General features: G+C 36.8%; 1 protein-coding gene across 1 annotated transcript in view; it reads right to left on the bottom strand.

Moving 5' to 3' along the window:
• Positions 1–21,612, bottom strand: part of MICALCL (MICAL C-terminal like) — an 85,348-nt gene that overhangs the window by 40,167 nt on the left and 23,569 nt on the right. Inside the window, exon 6 of the mRNA XM_030794546.1 lies at positions 20,298–21,582. Within this exon, the coding sequence (XP_030650406.1) occupies positions 20,298–21,582 (1,285 nt within the window). The remainder of the gene's footprint in view (positions 1–20,297; positions 21,583–21,612) is intronic.

Raw genomic sequence — 21,612 nt, 5'->3', positions numbered from 1 at the left:
TTCTGGTTTAATTTGCCATATGGAAAGCTCAGGTAAAGATAGAATCAGAGAGCAGTATAATAATGGGAGGAAGCATGGTTATTGATGAGCTGAGATTGTTTCCCACTTCTAGCCACTAAATGACCACTGAGTAATTTAATGACTGAGTGTTCACTTCTTAGCATATGACCTTGAGGAAATCATTTTACCTCCTTGAGTTTCTCAGGATCATGATTTCTAACTTGCAGAATTGTTGTGGAAGGGTGAAGATAATCAGTGTAAAGTGCCTAGCACAATGCCTGGTATATTAGCAGTGCCTAAGTAAATGTTCTTATTGTTGGTAGCAGCAAGAGCAGCAGGAACCACGTGGTCATCATCACTGATCTAAAATAACAATACCGCAACATTAGAAAACTGCCTAGTTAGGCTTTGTTTATGGAAGAAATATAAAACTAAAGTTGAAACTTCTTCTAACTTTCAAAAAATAAATATTTCCGTTGAAATTTCTTTTGAAATTGAGGAGAAAATGCTTCCAAAGGCAAGACATTTCTTACACTTCTGGCAAGAAAGAAGTTATATAGTTGCCACTGACTCTTTTTCTTGTTACCCTCTCCATCACAGAACCAACTATTCTAGTACTTTTTTTTTTTTTTTTTTGAGATGGAGTCTCGCTCTGTCACTCAGACTGGAGTGTAGTGGCATGATCTGGGCAAACTGCAACCTCCGCCTCCCAGGTTCAAGTGATTCTCATGCCTCAGCCTCCTGAGTAGCTGGGATTACAGGCGCCCACCAACATGCCTGGCTAATTTTTGTATTTTTAATAGAGATGGGGTTTTGCCTTGTTGGCCAGGCCGGTTTCGACTCCTGATCTCAGGTAATCCACTTGCCTCGGCCTCCCAAAGTGCTGGGATTACAGGTGTGAGCCACTGTACCCGGCCTAGTACAGTTTTCATTTGTAAAATCTTAAAGACTTTGCAGCATTGTTCCACTCTGGCTGTGTTAGAATGACTGATTCTGGAATTCATCTCCCAACACAAAGCACTGAAAATTAAGACAAGCCGGGCGCAGTGGCTCATGCCTGTAATCCCAGCACTTTGGGAGGCTGAGGTGGCGGATCACAAGGTCAGGAGATCGAGACCATCCTGGCTAATCTGGTGAAACCCCGTCTCTACTAAAAATACAAAAAATTAGCCGGGCGTGGTGGCAGGCGCCTGTAGTCCCAGCTACTCGGGAGGCTGAGGCAGGAGAATGGCGTGAACTTGGGAGGTGAAGCTTGCAGTGAGCTGAGATGGCACCACTGCACTCCAGCCCAGGCGAGAGTGCCAGACTCCGTCTCAAAAAAAAAAAAAAAAAAAAGAAAATTAAGACAAAATACATGAAGCATCTATTTTCAGGCATTGGACAACAGGCAGTGCAGAACTGTGATAAAGGCAAGAACAGAAGCAAATGAGGAAAGTCCTATAATCACAGTAGCTTTCTGCCTACAGGGTCTTTCCAGATCACAGTACAGGTAAGAAGAAACTAAATAAAGCATAACAGATTCATTGATTTGAAAAGACAGATGAGAGTTTGGGCAGGCTGAGACAGCTGGAATATGTGGGGCAGAGTATTGGACAAGAGGGAGCTATGCAAAGAAGAAATTCACACCAAAGCATAGAAATCCCCTTGAGTCTATTGCTTACAGTAAACTGTAGATGCATAGAGAGAAACTCTATGAGGTTGGGCAAATAGCTGCTGGGAAGTTGTAGGCTAAACAATCTTGAAAGCTTCTACAGGACTGGGAGATGTTTAAGTTCTACCTAGCCAGGGTAGAACAAAAATTTATGGCATTGATAGAGACCACAGAAAAATCACAGGGAATGAATTAGCCCTAGAGTAAAGGTTATTATAGATTCACCGGAACAAAGCTTAAAAGCAAGCCTTGAAAGGAAAATAAGTGATCTGCAAGTTACCCTACTGCCTGCCAAATATTCTTTATTGCCTGCCAAATATTCTTTACTTCCTATTTAATTCCTTAATTAAAGAAACAAAATATAGACATGCTACAATGTAACATTCAAAGTCTGGCAGCCGAAGCAGGACAAGTCTGATAATCAAGAGAAAAATTCATCAATAAAAGCAGACCCAGAAATGACAGATATGATGGAATTAGCAGATGAGAATTTTGAAACAGCTATTATAAATATGCTCAAGAACTCCACCAAAAAAACTATTATAATAAATCAGTAAAGTTGCAGTATACAAAATTAACATAGGAAAATTAGGAGCATTTCTATACACAAACAACAAACTATCTGAAAAAGAATGAAAAAAATCTCATTTATAATAACTTCAAAAAAAACCCACCTAGGAATAAATTTAACCAAGGAGGTGAAAGACCTATACATTGAAAATCATAAAACATCAATAAAAGAAATTGAAGAAGACACAAAGAAATCAAAAGACATCTCAAGTTCATGGATTGAAACAATTACTGTCAACATTTCCACTAAATATACACAGTTGAAGCATTGCAATTAAAAAGAAGATATTGTCAGACTGGATTTCAAAAAAGCAAGAACTTGCTATATATTGTCTATAATAAATTCATTTTAAAGATAAAGAGAAATTAACAGTAAAAGTTTAGAAAAACTAGAGTGTGATAACTCAAATCAATAAGAAAGATCATGTGGCTGTATCAAAGTAATTTGTGGACCAGGAATATTAACAAAGATAAAGAGGGACATTCCATAATAAAAGGTAAACCTATCAAGAAAATGAAACAGTTTCAAATATGTGTGCACTTGATTACATTAAAGAAACAAAATATAGACATGCTTAATTAAATATTAATTAATTACAGAGCTCCAAAATACATGAAGCAAAAATTGACCACACTTTAAAGAAAAATAGACAATTCAAAAATTATAGCTAACGGGTATTAACTCTTTTCTCTTGGAAATTGATAGAATAAGTACACAAAAGTAAGAGTATGTGACTTGTACACACTATTAAACAACTTGACCTATTTCACATCATAGAACACTTCACCAAATAGCAACAGATTATTTGAAAGTGCACAGGAAACATTTCCTGAGTTAGACGATATCCTTGGCTTTAAAACAATCTTGATAAAGTTCTAAGGAGATTGAAATAATAAAAATCATGTTCTCTGACCACAGAGAATTAAAGTAGAAATTAGAAATTAATAACTGAAAGATACTCTGGAATATCCACAAAATATTTGAGAATTAAATAACACACTTCTAAATAACCCATAGATCAAAAAAAGAAATCACAAAGAAAATTAAAACAATGTATTTTTGAGACAGTCTCACTCTGTCACCCAGACTACAAAGAAAATTAAAAACAATTTGAATGGAATGAAAACACAACATATTAGAATTTGTAGGATTCAGCTAAAGCAGTGCCCAGAGGGAAATGTATGGCTTTACCTTGCTTATATTAGAACAGAAGAAAGGTTTAAAATCAATGATTTAAGCATACTGTAAGAAGCTAACAAATATAAAGATAGAAAGAAAAATTTGGCCAGGCATGGTGCCTCATGCCTGTAATCCCAGCACCTTGGGAGGCCGAGGCAGGTGGATCAGGCCAAGGCAGGTCAGAAGTTTGAGACCAGCCTGGCTAACACGGTGAAATGCTGTCTCTAAGAAAAATACAAAAATTGGCCAGTGTAGTGGCATGCGCCAGCTACTCTAGAGGCTAAGGCAGGAGAATCTCCTGAACCCCAGAGGTGGAGGTTGCAGTGAGTCAAGATTGTGCCACTGCACTCCAGCCTGGGCAACAGAGCAAGACTCTGTCTCAAAATAAAATAATAATAATAAAAAAAACCCAACAACACCAACCAAAAAAAAAAGAAAGAAAAATTTTAGGCCAACATCATTTGTAAACACAGGTGTGAAACTCTGAAAAATAATTAGTAAATTCAATACAGTGATACATAAAAAGGTAGTACATTATGACCAAGCTGGGTTTATTTCAGGAACACAATAATGATTTAACATTCAAATATCTAAATAGTCCTAGCCAGAGCAGTTAGGCAAGAGAAAGAAATAAGTGGCATCCAAACTGGAAAAGAAGGGGTCAAATAATCCTTATTTGCAGATGACATGATTTTGTGTTTAGAAAAACTGAGAGACTCTGCACAAAAACCCTTTCAGAACTGATAAACTTAGTAAATTTGTGGGATACAAAATCAAGAAAGCAATCCCATTACAATAGCTACAAACAAATAAAAAAATACCTAGGAATAAATTTAACCAAAGAAGTGAAAGATCTCTACAAGAAAAACTATAAAACACTGATGAAAGAAATTGAAGAGGACACCCAAAACATGGAAAGAAGTCTCATCCTCATGAATTGGAACAATATTGTTAAAATGTCTATACTGTAGAAAGCCATCTACAGATTCAATGCAACCCCTATCAAAATACCAATGACATTCTTCACAGAAATATAAAAAAAATCCTAAAATTTGTACAGAACCACAAAAGACCCCAAATAGCTAAAGTATTCCCAAGCAAAAAGAACAAACCTGGAGGCATCATATTACTTGATTTCAAGTTATATTACAAAGCTATAGTAACCAAAAGCATGATACTGGCATAAAAACAGATACATAGACCAATGGAACAGAATAGAGAACCCAGAAATAAGTCCACACACTTACAAGTCAACTCATTTTAACAAAGATGCCAAGAACATACATTGGGGAATGGATAGTTTCTTAAATAAATAGTGCTGGGAAAACTCAATATTCATGTGCAGAAGAATGAAACTAGATTCCATCGTTCACCATATACAAAAATAAACTCAAAGTGAATTAAAGACTTGAATTTAAGGCCTGAAACTATGAAGCTACTAGACAAAAACATTGGAGAAGTGCTATAGGACATTGGTCTGGGCAAAGATTTTTCTGGGAAAGACCTCAAAAGCACAGGTAACAAAAGCAAAAATAGGCAATTGAGATTATATCAAGCAAAAGAGCCTATGTACAGCAAAAGAAACAACAAAATGAAGACACAACCTAAAGAATGAGAGAGAATGTTTGCAAACTATCCATCTAAAAAGGGATTAATAACCAGAATGTATAAGAAACTCAAACAACTCAGTACAAAAAACCAAATAATTAAAATAAAAAATGGGCAAAAGGCCTGAACAGATATTTATTAAAAGAAGACATACAAGTGGGCAACAAGTGTATGAAAAAATACTCAACATCACTAATCATCAGGGAAATGCAAATCCAAACCACAATGAGATACCATCTCACCCCAGTTAGAATGGCTATTATCAAAAAGAACAAAAAATCAAAAATGCTGGCAAGGATGTGGAGAAAGGGGAACATTTACTTATACACTGTTGGTGGGAATATAAAGTAGTAAAACCATTATGAAAAACAGTGTGGCAGTTTCTCAAAAAACTAAAAACAAAACTACCATATGATCTAGCAGGCCTACTGCTGAGTATATAACGCAAAGAAAGGAAATCAGTATATTGAAGAGACATCTACATTCCCACGTTTATTGCAGCAGAATAGCCAAGATACAGCATCAACCTAAGTGTCCATAAATGGATGAATGAATAAAGATAATGTGGTACATATATATATATATATATACAATGGAATATTATTCAGCCATAAAAAATAAAATCTTGTCATTTGCATCAACATGGATGAAACTGAAGGTCATTATGTTAAGTGAAATAAACCAGGCACAGAAAGACAAATATCACATGTTATCACTTATACAGGAGCTAAAAATGAAAAAGTGGATCTCATGGAGATAGAGAGTAGAATGGTGGTTACCAGGGAAGCAGAAGTGGGGAGGGAAGGCTAAAGTGAAGTTGGGTAATGGGTACAAAATACGATTAGTAGAGGAAATAAGTTATAATATTTGATAGTACAACAGGAAAATTATAGTTAACAATGATTTATACTAAATTTTAAAATAGCTAGAAGAGAAGAATTGAAAGTTTCCTAAGACAAAGAAGAGATGAATGTTTGAAGTAATTGATATTTCAACTACTCTGATTGATCATGACACATTACATATATGCATCAAAATATCACATGTATCCCAAACACATATAAAACTATGATTTATCAAGTAAAAAATACAAAAAAGTTACATATAAAATTATGTCATTTAGCACACACTGACTAAAGTAACAAAAGCATATGATTATCCAACAGATGCAGAAAAAGCATTTGCTTACATTTATCATTACTCATGATTAAAACTCATAGCAAGCTAGGAATAGAAGGAAATTTTATTGATCTAATAAAGGACTGACAAAAGAAATCTGCAGCAAACATTATACTCAATGGTGAAATACAATCTCTCTCATATTGGGAAAAAGACAATGGTGTACACTATCACCACTTCTATTCAGCACTGTATAGGTGGTCCTAGGCAGTGCAATAAGGAAGAGAATGGAAAAAAAGGTATACAAACTGGAAAGGAAGATGTCAGGCTGTCTTTATTGGCAGACGACATGATTATGTTGCTAAAATTCTATTTAAAAGCTATTACAATAATAAGCAAGTTTAGTAAGGTCAATATAAAGTTAATTTGCTTCTACATATTAATAAGGAACAATTTAAAAGCAAAATCAAGGAAGCAATTATATTTACAATGGCAACAAAAACATGAAATACTTAAAAGATAAATTTAATATGTGTGAAAAATCCACACACTGAAAACTAAAAAAAAATTCTAAATTAAAGTGAAAGAAACTTAAATAAATTGAGAGATATACCATTTTCATGGATTGAAAGACCAAACAGGTGTCAGTTTATCCCAAATTGATCTATAGATAACAAGCAAAATTCCAGTAGGCTTCTTTTGTAGAAACTGATAAGCTAATTCTAAAATTTATATGAAAACACAAAAGACCTAGAACAGCCATATTAATTTTTAAGAAAAACAAAGTTGTAAGACTTCCCCTACCTGTTTTCAAGACTTATTCTAGCTGGGCATGGTGGCTCACACCTATAATCCCAGCACTTTGGGAAGCCAAGGCAGGAGGATCACTTGAGCTCAAGAGTTCAAGACTAGCCTGGACAACATAGTGAGACCTTGTCTCTATTAAAAAAAAAATGTTTTTTAATTAGCCAGGCATGCTGCTGTGTGCCTGCAGTCCCAGCTACTCAGGAGGCTGAGGCAGAAGGATCACTTGAGCCCAGGAGTTGGAGGCTGTAGTGAGCTATGATTAAGCCACTGCACTCCAGCTTGGGCAACAGTGAGGCTCTGTTTCAAAGACAAGACAAGAAAAAGAAAGGCTTACTCTAAAGCTGCAATAATCAAGAAAGTGTGCTTTTAGTGTAAAGATAATTGTATAGATCAATGGAACAGATTAGAGAGTACAGAGATAGACCTACACATGTATGGTCAATTGATTACACATAAAGGTGTCAAAGTAACTAAACAGGGAAAGAATAGTCTTTCAAACAAGTGGTACTGAAGCAATTAGATACCTCTGGGCAAACAACAACAACAACAACAACAACAACAACAACAAAACCCATGACTTATATCCACTATAAAAAATTAACTAGAATCTTGCATTCATTGCAATGTAAAAAAATTATCTAGAATCAGATTAAAGGCTGAAGCCAAAAATCTAGAAACTATAAAACTTTTGGGAGAAAACATATGAGGAATTCTTAGTGACTTCGAGTTTAGCAAAGATATCTTAACTATAACTCAAATTATAGAAGAAAAAAATCAATAAATTTGACTTCATCATATTAAAAAGTTCTGCTCTTTGAAAAATACTGTAATGAAAATGAAACAACAATCTACTGACTAGGAGAGAATGTTGCAAACATATATCTGATAAAGGATTTATTTATATGTAGAACTCTTAAAACTCAATACTAAGAAACAACACAATTTAAAAATGGGCAAAAGATTTGAAAGCTACTTTACCAAAAAATATACAAATAAAAAATTCATACATTAAAAGAAGCTCAAAAAAAAAAAAAAAAAAAAGAAGCTCAACATCATTAGTCACTAGGGAAATGCAAATTAAAATTGCAATGAGATACTACTATAGGCATTAGGATGGCTAGAATTTGAGTCTGACAATGTCAAGTGTTAGCATGGATGTACAGTAACTGACACTCTTGTGCATAGTTGTATGGCATGTCACTGTGGAAAAGAATTTGACAAGTTTAAAAATAAAATTCAACATGCACTTACCAAATGACCAAACAACCCCATAGCTAGGAACTTGGCTAAGGCAAATGAAAACATGTCTCTACACAGAGACCTGTACATTAATGTTCATAGAAGCTTTATTTGCGTTCAAAAACTAAACCCCATCTCATGTCTATCAACTGGTAAACGGATAAACAAATGTTGGTGCATCCATACAATGAAATCCTACTAGCAATAAAAAGGAATGGATTACTGAAATGTGCAACAACATGCATAACTCTCAAAAGCATTATGCTAAGTGAAAGAAGCCAGACACAAAAGACAACATACTGTATGATTCCATTTATATGACATTCTAGGAAAGGCAACACTATTGAGACAGAAAACAAATCAGTGTTTTCCTGGGACTGGGAATATGGAAAAGGGATTGATTCTAAAGAGGCATGAGAAGACCACTTAGGATGGTGAAAATATGTCTATTTTGATTTTGGAAGCAGTTCCATTGCTATACACAATTGTAAAAACACATGGAACTGCACATTTTAAAAGGGTAAATTTTATTGCATGTAAATTATACCTCAATAAAAAATTAGAGTTTGGTAGAGTAGATGAATTCAATTGTTTTCCTACCTAAATGACCATATAGTCAATCACAGAACTGACAGATAAATCACTGTATATTCCCACAATGAAATATAGTTTACCAGGAGAATAATATGACCACAAGAAACAATGAGGATAAATCTCAAAAAAAAATGTTGAAAGAAAAGGTTACATTTACCTAATGAATACTGTTAGAAATCAGTGGTTATCTTTGTGGTAGACGGTAGCCATGTGGGATCAATGACTGAAAGAAACAGAGGACTTTTGGGGTTCTGGTAATGTTATGTCTTCATCTAGCTCCTGTTACATGTATGTGTTCAATTTGTGAAAAGCTCTATACTTACAAATATTTTTCTTTTGTGTATTATAAGCAAGAAAAATGACTGTCTAGAAATAAACCTTCAGAAACGCAAAATACCTTTATCAACAATACTATAAAACGTAAATAATTTTTAAAAATCTGACTAAATAGAGGGCTATAGGGTGTTCTTAGATGGGAAGAGTCAGTATTCTAAAGCTATCAAATGTCTTTAATCAATTAAAAACCATATCATCTAAATCTGCATTTAAAAAACCCCACATGCCTGGGAAAATATCTAATGAAAATTGTACACGGTCACTACAACTATAAAACATTAAGAAAAATTGAAGACCTCAGTAAGCTAAGGGATGTGTCATGTCCATGGATTTGAAGACTTGCTACAGTAGTACCCCATGTTCACAGTTTCACTTTCCTCAGTTTCAGTTATCCACAGTTGACTGTGGTAAAAAAATAGGTGAGTACACTACAGTAACATACTTTGTGAGAGCTAGGTCACAGGCATACAACTTTTATTACAGTATATTGTTATAATGATTCTATCATTAGTTGTTAATTCCTTACTGTGGTAATTTATAAGTTAAATTTTATCATAGGTATGTATGTACAATAAAAAAATGTAGTAGTAAATACAATGATATGGTTTGGCTCTGTGTTCCCTCCCAAATCTCATTTCCAATTCTAATCTCCAAGTGTCAAAGGAAGGACCTGTAATCCCATATTGAGAGAGGGAAGTGATTGGATTATGGGGGTGGTCTCTCCCATGCTGTTCTCATGATAATGAATTCTCACGAGATCTGATGGTTATATAAGGGGCTCTTCCCGCTTTGCTTCTCACACATGCTTTCTCTTGCCTGCCACCATGTAAGATGTGCCTGCCTCCCCTTCTGCCACAATTATAAGTTTCCTAAGGCCTCCCCCAGCCATGTGGAACTGTGAGTCAATTAAACCTTTTTCCTTTATAAGTTACCCAGTCTTGGGTAGTATATTTATAGCAGTGTGAGAATGCACTAATACAGTATTATCCATGGTTTCAGGTATCCACTGGGGGTCTTGGAACATACCCCCTGCAGAAAAGGGGGAAACTACTGTATTGCAAAGATGTTAATTCTCTCCAAATTTATCTATAGATTCAATACAATTCCATTCAAATTCCCAGCAAATGTTGTAGAAATTGATGAATTCATTCCGTAAGTCACATGGCAATGCAAAGGCCAAGAATACTAAGACAATGTTGAAGAAGAACAAAGTGAAGGATTTACTCTAGACTATGACAATTATAAAACCACATAATGAAAACAATGTGATTCAGGAACAAGGTCAGACAAACCAGCCAGTGAAACAGAAGAGAAGGCCCCAAAACAGACTGCCTAATTTATAACAAAACTGTCACTGTAATACAGTGGGAGGAGAAGAATGTTTTGTGTGTGTGTGTGTGTGTGTGTGTGTGTGTGTGTTTGAGACAGAGTTTCGCTCTTGTTGCCCATGCTGGAGTGCAATGGCACGATCTCAGCTCACTGCAACCTCAGTCTCCCGAGTTCAAGCGATTCTCTTCCCTCAGCCTCCCAAATAGCTGGGATTACAGGCATGTGCCACCACACCTGGCTAATTTTTTTTTTTGTATTTTTATTAGAGACGGGATGTCTCCATGTTGGTCAGGCTGGTCTCAAACTGCTGACCTCAGGTGATCTGCCTGCCTCAGCCTCCCAAAGTGCTGGGATTACAGGTGTGAGCCACTGTGCCTGGCTGAAGAATGGCCTTTTTAATAAATGCTGCTTAATTGATTGGATAACAACATGGAAGAAAGTAAACCTTCACCTTACCTCACAGAATACCCAAAAATCTATCCTAGTTTCATCATAGATATGACTGTGAAAGGAAAAATAATAAGGCATCTGTAACAGTGTTGTCCAATAGAAATATAATACAAGCCATGCATGTAATTAAAAATTTTCTAATAGCTACGTCAAAAATGTTTACAAAATAAAATTAATTTTAATATATTTACCCCCAATTTCAAAAATCTTATCATTTCAACTTGTTTTATTTATTTGTTTATTTGTTTGTGACCAGTATTGGTCTCTTGCCCAGGCTGGAGTGCAGTGGTGCAATCGTGGCTCACTGAACCTCGACCTCCTGGTTTTAAGTGATCCTCACACCTGCTGAGTAGATGGGACTATGAGCATGTGTCAACATGTCTGGCTAATTTTTTTAGTTTCTATAGAGACAGGGTCTCCTTATGTTGCCCAGGCTGGTCTTGAACTCCTGGACTCAAGCAATCCTCTTCCTCAGCCTCTCAAAGTGCATATATCTGACGAAGGACTTATATCCAGAATCTATACAGATTACAGATCAATGACAAAAGGGCTAATAACACAATAAAAGCATGGGCAAAAGACTTCGACAGAGACTTCTTACAGAAGAATATCTAAATAAGCATGTGAAAAGTTATGCAACATCATTTGGCATGAGCCACTGCACTGAGCCAAGAATTATTAATGAGATGTTTTATATTATTTCATTCATACTAAGTCTTCAGAATCTGATGCATGTTTTACACATATAGTATGTCTCTGTTCAGATAATACATTTTTAATGGTTAAAGTGAAATGTAACCCTATCAAATAAAGTTGTGTTTAATAGAAAACCATTTTACACTGCTTCAGTTTTTAAATTTAATTAAAATTTTAAAAATTAAAAATTCAGTTCCTCATTCACACTAGCTACATCTCAAATATGAAACAGTGGCTACTGTATTTGGACAGCACAGTTCTAGAAGGTAAGAGAGAACATCTACATGACCTTGGAGTAGGAAAAGATTTCATAAACAGGATACAAACATCAACAGCAATAAAAGAAAGTGAAATTGTTTGGCTCCATGTCCCCACCCAAATCTCACCCTGAACTGTAATCTCCATAGTCCCCATGTATCATGGGTGGGACCTGGTGGAGGTAATTGAATCATGGAGACAGTTTCCCTCATGCTGTTTTTGTGATAATGAGTGAGTCTCACAGACCTGATGGTTTTATAAGCGTCTGGCATTTCCCCTACTTGCACTTACTCTGTCCTGCTGCCCTGTGAAGAGGTGCTTTCCACCATGATTGTAAATTTCCTGGGGCCTCCCTGGCAATGTGGAACTGTGATTCGATTAAATCGCTTTCCTTTATAAATTATCCAGTCTCAGGTATTTCTTCATAGCAGTGTGAGAACTAATACAGAAAGTATTGGCAAATTTAGCTTTATTAAAATAAATACTTCTGGCCGGGTGCAGTGGCATCTTCCTGTAATCCCTGCTAACTTTGGATGCTGAAGTGGGAAGATTGCTTGAAGCCAAAAGTTTGAGGCTTCTGTACATTATGATTCTGCCACTGCATTCCCAGGCTTTTATTAGAGACACTGTCTCTTAAAATAAAAGGTACTTCTGTTTATCCAAAGACATCATTAGAGAGTGAAAAAGGGAGCCAAAGAGTAGGAGAAGACAACACAATAAAAGTATGGGCAAAAGACTTCAACAGAGACTTCATACAGAAGAATATCTAAATAAGCAAGTGAAAAGTTATGCAAAATCATTATCAGGTAAATGCAAATTAAAACCATAATGAGAGACCACTGTACACCTGTAAAAATAGCAACATCAACAAAACAAAACAAAGCTGAGACTATCAAGTGCTGACAAGGATGTGGAGCAAGGGGAGCTCTCATTCCCTGCTGAGAGTATATACATTGGTACAACCACTTTGCAAAACTGTTTGATAGTATCTACTAAAACTATCATACATACCTACCCTATGACCTAGAAATTCCACCCCAGGTATATGCTAATGTTTTCTTAACCAAACCCGAGCCAGGCTCCTCTGAATCCTCTTCTTAACTAGGTCTCACCTTGGCCTATGAAAAGAACAGACTCTTGACATAAGTGATTTTGTCCATCCCTTTTCTCTCCACATTAAAACGCTTGAACAAATACTAACATAGTTTCTGAAAGCTCAAGACCCAATCACTAAGATGGCCATAGCCTCCCTTAAAGTTCCTGCCTAAGAAAACTCCAGGTTGCCAGAATAATGGACTGCTTGTTTTAGTTGACACGTGATGAAAGGCACCACTGTCACTTGTTCTCAGAACATTTATTAAAAAGAGCTTACAATATGAATCCTTTCTCTGTCCCTTTGAGACATATGTGTATCTCCTACAACTCAGGAGTGTCTTTCTCAAGAACCTGATAAGCCATTCCTTTGAAATGTAATCATCAGGAAGGATAGGGCCACTGTCTCCCAGTCTCTGTGGAAAGACAGAATTCTGACTTTGTTAACTGCCAGCTAACAGATGCAGCTTGCCTAACCTGCATGGACACTGACCAGCCCTTTGTGATTTTTCACTTCCTGACTCTACTGAGTCCCGGGCTGACCACCTCCCTATGCCCTCCTTCTCCCTGTAAAACACTCAGTCGCTTCTGTAGAAATTGAAGTTGAGCTCCGTTTACACTGGAACCTCTATCTTATTGCAATAGCATGTTACTGATTAAAATCTGCCCTTACTGTTTTAACTAGTGTCCAGCTTTATTTATCTTTGGCAATACTCAACAGACACAAGCACATATATACACCAAAAATACGTAAGTATAAGAGTGCTCATAACAGCATTATTCAGAATCAAAACAACTGAAAACAAGCTCAATGCCCAAAAACAGAAGGCACAAATGAATTGTGATATAGTCATACAATGGAATAAAATGGAGCAATGGAAAAGAACAAACCACTTCTGCACATAACAACATGGATAAATCCCCTCCAAAGAATGTGATATGGTTTGGCCGTGTACCCACCCAAATCTCAACTTGAATTGTATCTCCCAGAATTCCCATGTGTTGTGGGAAGGACCCAGGGATAGGTAATTGAATCATGGGGGCCGGTCTTTCCTGTGCTATTCTCGTGATAGTGAAAAAGTCTCATGAGATCTTATGGTTTTATTAGGGGTTTATGCTTTCACATCTTCCTCATTTTCTCTTGCTGCTGCCATGTAAGAAGTGCCTTTTGCCTCCCACCATGATTCTGAGGCCTCCCCAGCCATGTGGAACTGTTAAGTCCAGTTAAACCTCATTTTCTTCCCAGTCTCGGGTATGTCTTTATCAGCAGTGTGAAAACGGACTAATACAGAATGTTTAATGAAAGAAGCCAGGCACAAAAGAGTACATACTTGTATGGGTTTTTCTATTGTTGTGGAACCAATTCCCACAAGTTTGGAGGTTTACAACAACACCTTTTTATTATCTTACAGTTCTGTAAGTTGGAAGTCCAGGCATGGCTCAATGGGGCCCTTTGCTCAGGGTCTTATAAGGCTGCAATTAAAGTGTCAGCTGGGCTGCAGGTCTCATCTATAGCTCAGGGTTCTCTTCCAAGCACATTCAGTTTGTTGGCAGAATTCAGTTCCTAGTGGTTGGAGGGCATAGGGTCTGTTTTCTTGCTGCTTGTCAGCTGGAGGTCAATCTCAGCTCCTAGAGGCCTCTTGTTCATAGGCCCTCCCACACCATGGCAAATTTACTACTTCTTCAAGCCCAGGAGGACCATGTCTCTCTCAAGCTCTGAATCCAGTCTCTGACTTCAGGAAGTCCTTGTTAAGGGCTCATCTGATTGAGTTAGGCCTACCCAGGACAATCTGTCTTTTGATTAACTCAAAGTGAATTGTTTTGGGGCTTAATTATATTTGCACAATCCCCTAACTTAATCATGGGATGAAATGAAATCCATCATATTTATGTTCCCACCATATTCCAGAGGACTAGATTCTTTTTTTTTTTGAGACGGGGTTTTGCTCTTGTCACCCAGGCTGGAGTGCAATGGTGTGATCTCAGCTCACTGCAAACTCTGCCTCCTGGGTTCAATCAATTCTCCTGCCTCAACCTCCTGAGTAGCTGGGATTACAGCGCCTGCCACCATGCCCAGATAATTTTTGCATTTTTAGTAGAGACGTGGTTTTGCCATTTTGGCCAGGCTGGTCTTGAACTCCTGACCTCAGGTGATCCACCCGCCTCTGCCTCCCAAAGTGCTGGGATTGCATTTGAGAGCCACTGCGCCCAGTCAAGAGGACTAGATTCTACACAGCAAGCACACTAGGGAGCACGAAGCATGGAGTCCTTTTAGAATTCTGCCTACCACAATACTGAATTATTCAATTTTTATAAAGTAAAACCAAATAAAATAAAAACTGCAAGAGTACTGTTAAGATGATAAGAGGCAGATGATAAGTACCTTTGTTGGGCAGGGCATATAATGGGGAGAAAGCATGAGGGAGTCTTCTGGGTGCTGATAACATTCTATAGCTTGATCTCAGGGGCGATTACACAAATGTGCATTTTGCAAAAATTCATCAGCTGTAGGCTTAACATTTGTGGATGTTACTGTATGTATGTAATACTGCAATAAAAATGTTTATGCAAAAAATTAAAGGTTCTCATGGCATGTTCTTTAATTGTACACAGAATGATAACTAGCATTAAAATTGTTTCTATAAGATGACCACTGACAAGTATCTGAAATTAGTTTATGCCTCCAAGTCATTCAAATATGCTGATAAGTTTATGTACACCATTAATTTAATTGGAAAGTTGTCTTGTAAAAATACAAACAAATTAAATAATTTCAGCCTGACTCTTATTCAAATGATCATAAATATTAGGTACTTCAATTTGAATGAGCATGATACTGTTTTCTCTCTCCATTGCATGGAAGTGTGCATCCCCAAGTTAAATGTGGAGGCAACAGTGTCAGTGCCACTCAAACAGTGAGTGTGTGTTTGGTGGACTGAGCAAGGAAATTAAAAAAAAAGACTGAGGGGTCTAATCTGATAGGCTAGGTAAAATCTTTACATTCTTAGGATACTGACCTAAGAACACTTGAGAGAAACACAAAACTCTTCTAAGAGATAGGTGCAGGCACTACTTCCAGAGCTAACTCTAACCTAATTCCATTCTGTACATTCCCATTCTGTTCCAAGGCAAGGAAGTCATACTATTTTCTGATGAATATAAATGAATGTAGCTCTCCATGCTAAGCAAGCCAGGAAAATACATTTACCCTAACTTATTGTAATTAGCACATAGAGAAATCATATAAAAGTGATATCAATGAACTGTAGGCCAATATTACCTATGAATTTAATGCAAAAATGTTAAATAAAATATTACCAAACACAATAAAAAAGTAATAAGACATCATGTAAAGTAATAAGACAAAGTAATAACACATCATGACCAAGTAGTAGTTATCTCAGCAATGCAAGGATGGTTCAATATCCATAAATCTACTATATAATTCATAATATTAATCAAATTAAGGAGAAAAAAATCAGACATCTCAAAAGATGCTGAAAAGACATTTGACGAAATTCAACATCCATCTGTGATTAAAAATACTCTCACCAAAATAGAACTAGATGGCTATTTCTTCCAAATGATAAAATATATCTCAGTCAACCCAGAAGCCAGTTACCATGCTTAAATGGGAAAAACACCAGCAGCATTCTCATTATGAGTAGGAATATATTAAGGAAATAATTATCACTACTTTTATATAACATTGTTCTGGAGAGTCTAGAAACAAAAGAAACCAGGGAGACAAGATAAATCAGAGGTATACAATTTAAAAGCAAAAAGTAAAGTTATAATTTGCAGGTGTTATGACTGTATATATGGGGGGAACTCAGGGGAATCCATTGAAAAACTTTTATAACAAAGAGGAATTAATAAAATGGATGGTACAAAATTACTATACAAAAGTCAATAACTTTCATATATACAAACAACAGTAGAATGATAAACTGGAAAAGATCTTGTTGGCAATAGCAACAAAAACTAATATCTCTATTAATAAAATTAATAATTATGCTAGATCTATATGCTGTAAAGTGTAAAATATTCCTGAGGTTCACAAAAAAGACATGAACAAATGGAAAGATAACTCATATCATAATTTTATAAGTTCTTGCCAAGTTACTTATAAATTTAACTCAATCCCATGAGAGTATTCATAGGACTTTTTTTTTGGTAGATAGACAAGCTTATACTAAGTTCATATAGAACATCAAACGAGCAAGAAGAGTCAGGAAATTTTAGAAAAAGAAAATCAATAATGGAATACGCTTCCTATCAGAAAGTAAAAATACCTAAAATAAAAAAAAATATAAATACATAAAATTAGATATTTAAAACAATGTGGTATTGATATATAACAGACAACTAAATGGAATATAATAGATGGTGTGGAAATAAGTCCAAGTTCAGGAATTTTATATATGATAAATATGTCATCTCACATAAGAGAGGGAGAGATTATTCACTGATTTTTTTAGGATAGCCAGGGAAACATCTAAAAAGTAAGGCAGAATCTATAGTTCACATTTTATACTAGGATAATTTCTTCATGTAAATACTTAAATGTAAAAATATTGAAAACAATCAAGAAGACTAGAAGAAACTGTGAGAAAATTCTTCTACAAACTTGGAAGAAGCTCTAACTACTATATAAAACCCAGAAGCCATGCAATAAAAATGTTTCAAACTACTACATAAAGCTAGAAATTTTACATAAGAAAAGCCACTGTAAATAAAGTCAAGCACAAACAAGAAACTAGTAAAAATTACTTGTAATTTGTATCATTACAAAAAAGGGCTAAATTTCCCTTTTTATAAAGAATCCATACATATTATTAAGAAAAACCCAATAAACCAATAGAAAACTGGACAAAGGACAGAATCAACTGGTCACAGAAAAGGAGATGCAAATGGCTCCTCAACATATAAAAAGATGTTCAATCACGTTATTAAACAAAAAATGAAATTCAAACCACTCTGAGATCTGTATTTCACCGTCAGATCAGTAACACACCAGTTAGTGCAAATGTAGAAATTGAGTTCTCATACTTTGCTGCTGGCAATGTGAACAAGCACACTGTGATGAAGGACAAGTTGACAATATCTATCAAAATTCCCAATTTACGTATCCTTTGCTCCGGCATTTCTACTTCTAAGAATTTATCCTAAAGATAAATTCACGCATATGCTTAATGGCCTAAGTTCTCAGTTAATTATTGTAGCACTGTTTGCAATAGCCAAAGATTTGAAATAACTTAAACTTTGCATCATAGGGGGCTGGCTACATAAATTATGTTACATCTACACACTGGGATACTGTACAGCTATAAAACAAAGAAGAAAGTGCTTTACGTACTAATATGGAATGAGCTCCAAAATAAAATGAAAAGTTCAAAAAGAGTGCACACAGCATGCTGCCATGCTATCATTTGTGTTAAAAAAAGAAAAAATATAATATATAAATTTGCTCTTATATGTATAAATTCTGTCTTCATGAATGCCTAAGAAACTGATGACAATATCTATCACCAGGATAGGACCTGGATTGCTCAGGGACAAGGAAGGGAAAGAGGACTTTTTATTTTGCACCTTTTGTACCCTTTGATTTTGAACCATGCAAATGTGTTATCTAAAAATGCATAACACATTAAATTTTGTGATGTGTGACATAATATACCATTATGTCACACATCACAAAATTTAATGTGTTATGCATTTTTAATAGTTTATTAAATAATCTATTTAATTTATTAAAGTTTAATAGTTTATTAATTTGTTACGCATGTTTAAGAGTTATACTGCAGCCTTTCCATGCTTATCCTGAAACTGACTGAAAATAAAGTCTCTTGTTAATCTATATAGCTGTTTGATTAAGGTATTACTGAAGAGAAATAATATATTACTTGAAAACTAATGTTTCAAAATAAAAGTTAAATAAGAAAATAAAAAGGCTTTTTAGGAAAAAAAGAAAACAAAGTTGATCAACAATAGGAATGGTAGGATCACAGTTTGTTCAAAGCAGTCAAACAAGTATGAACAACAAAAAAGAACTCATGTGAATGTTTAGCTAAACTGTCTCTAAGGGAATAGACTAAAACCTTGGCAAAGAGGAGAGGGGATGAGATAATACATTTTAGTTTTTATTAGATATTTCCATATTGTTGGATTACTCTGATTATTTGATATATTAATTTTAGAATTTAAAAATTTTAATCAGGTTTAAATTATTTAAAAAGCCTACATTTTCATTGGTGGTAAGCAAATATGCATAAGTGTTTAGGCCAGGAGTTTAAAGGGAAAAACATTATACGCATAAAGATGTTCATTCAACACCATATGTAAAATATAAATATATGCATATATAACATATATACAAATATAAGTTAACAATAAGACAATAGTTCATTAAATAACATACCCACCAGACAGGATATTCAATTAAATCACATTTATGTATACTACATGGTAATTGGCATAATATCTATGATATAATGTTGACTTTTAAATGATACAAAATTTTTGGCTAGGCATGGTGGCTCACACCTATAATCCCAACACTTTGGGAGGTCAAGGTGAGAGGATTGCTTGAGGTCAGGAGTTTGAGACCAGCCTGGGCAACATATTGAGACTCCATCTCCACAAAAAATAAAAAATTAGCTGGGTGCTTCAGTCCAGGAGTTTGAGGCTACAATGAGCCATGATCAGGCCACTGTCTTCCAGCTTGGGGGACAGAGAAAGACCTGTCTCTCTTAAAAAAAAAAAAAAAAAAAAAAAAAGGCTTGGCATGGTGGCTCATGCCTGTAATTCCAACACTTTGGGAGGTTGAGATGGGTGGATCACCTGAGGCCAGGAGTTTAAGACCAGCCTGGCCAACATGGTAAAACCCCATCTCTACTAAAAATACAAAAATTAGCTGGGCATGGTGACACACACCTGTAATCCCAGCTACTTGGGAGGCTGAGGCATGAGTATCACTTGAACCTGGGAGACAGAAGTTGCAGTGAGCTGGGATCATGCTACTGCACTCCAGCCTGGGTGATAGAGTGAGACTCTGTCTCAAAAAAAAAAAAAAAAAGATATAAAATTTTATGTACAACTTAGTAAAAAATATTCCAATGGAAAGAAAGAAAATAAGTGAGAAAGTGGTGGTAGGGTTACGGTTGGTTGGTCTCTTTTCAACACTTTCTATAATTCCAAAACTAATTTTTTCAGATTTTTTTCAAATTTTTTTGCCTTTAAAGTTTTCCTACTTTTGTTAGTATTTGAGAAGCAAAACGAAGTGAAAGATGCCTGCTTGTCGATGCAATGAAGATAACTAACTGCCCAGCATGAAGGGCAGACATTTATCAGGACAGAGCCACTTACCTGCACCTCCCGCTGTAGGAGGAGGAGGAGGAGGTGGAGGAGGAGGCGCTGCCTGGCTCAGGGAAGTGCTTTTGAAAGGCTGCAGCAACTTCTCCAGGGCCTGCGCACTATCTTCAGGCAGCACCTTCCTCTTGGGGCTGCCAAAGAGGTCCCTGATGTCCTTTCTTTGTCTGGATTCTTGGAGGAAACTCTCAAAAGATTTCTCTTTGAGTCTGAGGGAGGAAAAAAGTGAGATTCTTTTCTTTGGAGACTTAGAAGTGTCTGGGAAGGTCTCTTGCAAACTCACTTTCTCGAGGAGCGTGGGGACATCTTCAATCTTGCTGCAGGGTGGGGACCTAAATGCAGGAAAGATCTTGGATGGCCGACTGGGCAAACTATGGGTGCGGAGGGCAGGGTCAGGAGGGCTAAAGGCTGAGGACCAGTTTCTCCCAGGGGAATGCTGGTCCCTGTCTTTATTGGAATTGGTTTTCCGAAGGCTGAATGAGCGAGTGCAGGCCTGTGTGGGCAAAGTTTTGGATTCTTGCTTGGCCCAGGCTTTCTTCCCACCTTCGGATTTGGAAAGGAGGGGCTCTAGAGACCTTCGGATGGCATTGGCTATGAGCCGCAGTGGGGACTTGGGTGGAGGCACGCTCTGCTCCCCTTGAGCTTGTTCCGCAGGGGTCCCCATCTTCTCCTGAGCCCCTCTCTGGGTTGGCAGGGGCTCTCTTGCTGCTCTAGGGAGCAGCAAGGGGCGGACTGGTTTTAGCACACGGCCTCCTCTACCATTCTCAGCACTTTTCTGGGAAAGTCGCTCCCCAGCCTTGAGGTGCACACTCTCAGGGATGGAGTCATTCCAATCCAACAACATGGTCTTCTGCTCCTGAGTGAGGACTAACTTCTTTAGGCCCAACTTCTCCTTTGCCAGCACTGGCCCTCCCTCTTCTTCCTTCCTGGCTCCAGTACTCCCTTTTTCCTGGTCTTCTCCAGCCAAGGGAGATAGCTCTTGGCCTGTCCATCTCCTGTCCTTCCCCCAGATGGGGTGTGGGTCTCTGTGGTTGCTTCCGATGTCTCCAAGAGGGGCCTCTGCTGGCTGGCACTCATCAGAAGTCATCTCTGCAGGGCTTGAGAGGCCGTCTTCACCAGGGCTCACCAGGCAGTACTCTGCCCACTCTGGCTTTGGGTGGTGAGGCAGATACAGGGGAATTTCCCTGGGTGCTCCTTGGGCTATGGCTCGCCTCCGAAAGCTTGGGGTGGGAGGACTTGGATGACCTCTCGAGACCTGTGAGAGGGGCTCAGAAGCTGTCATCTAGATGGGATGGGCAAAAAGAGCAGTTAT

The sequence above is a fragment of the Nomascus leucogenys genome, chromosome 15 (assembly GCF_006542625.1).
Source record: "Nomascus leucogenys isolate Asia chromosome 15, Asia_NLE_v1, whole genome shotgun sequence".
Taxonomy (NCBI): Eukaryota; Metazoa; Chordata; class Mammalia; order Primates; family Hylobatidae; genus Nomascus; species Nomascus leucogenys.
This window is presented reverse-complemented; position numbering and strand designations above follow the sequence as displayed.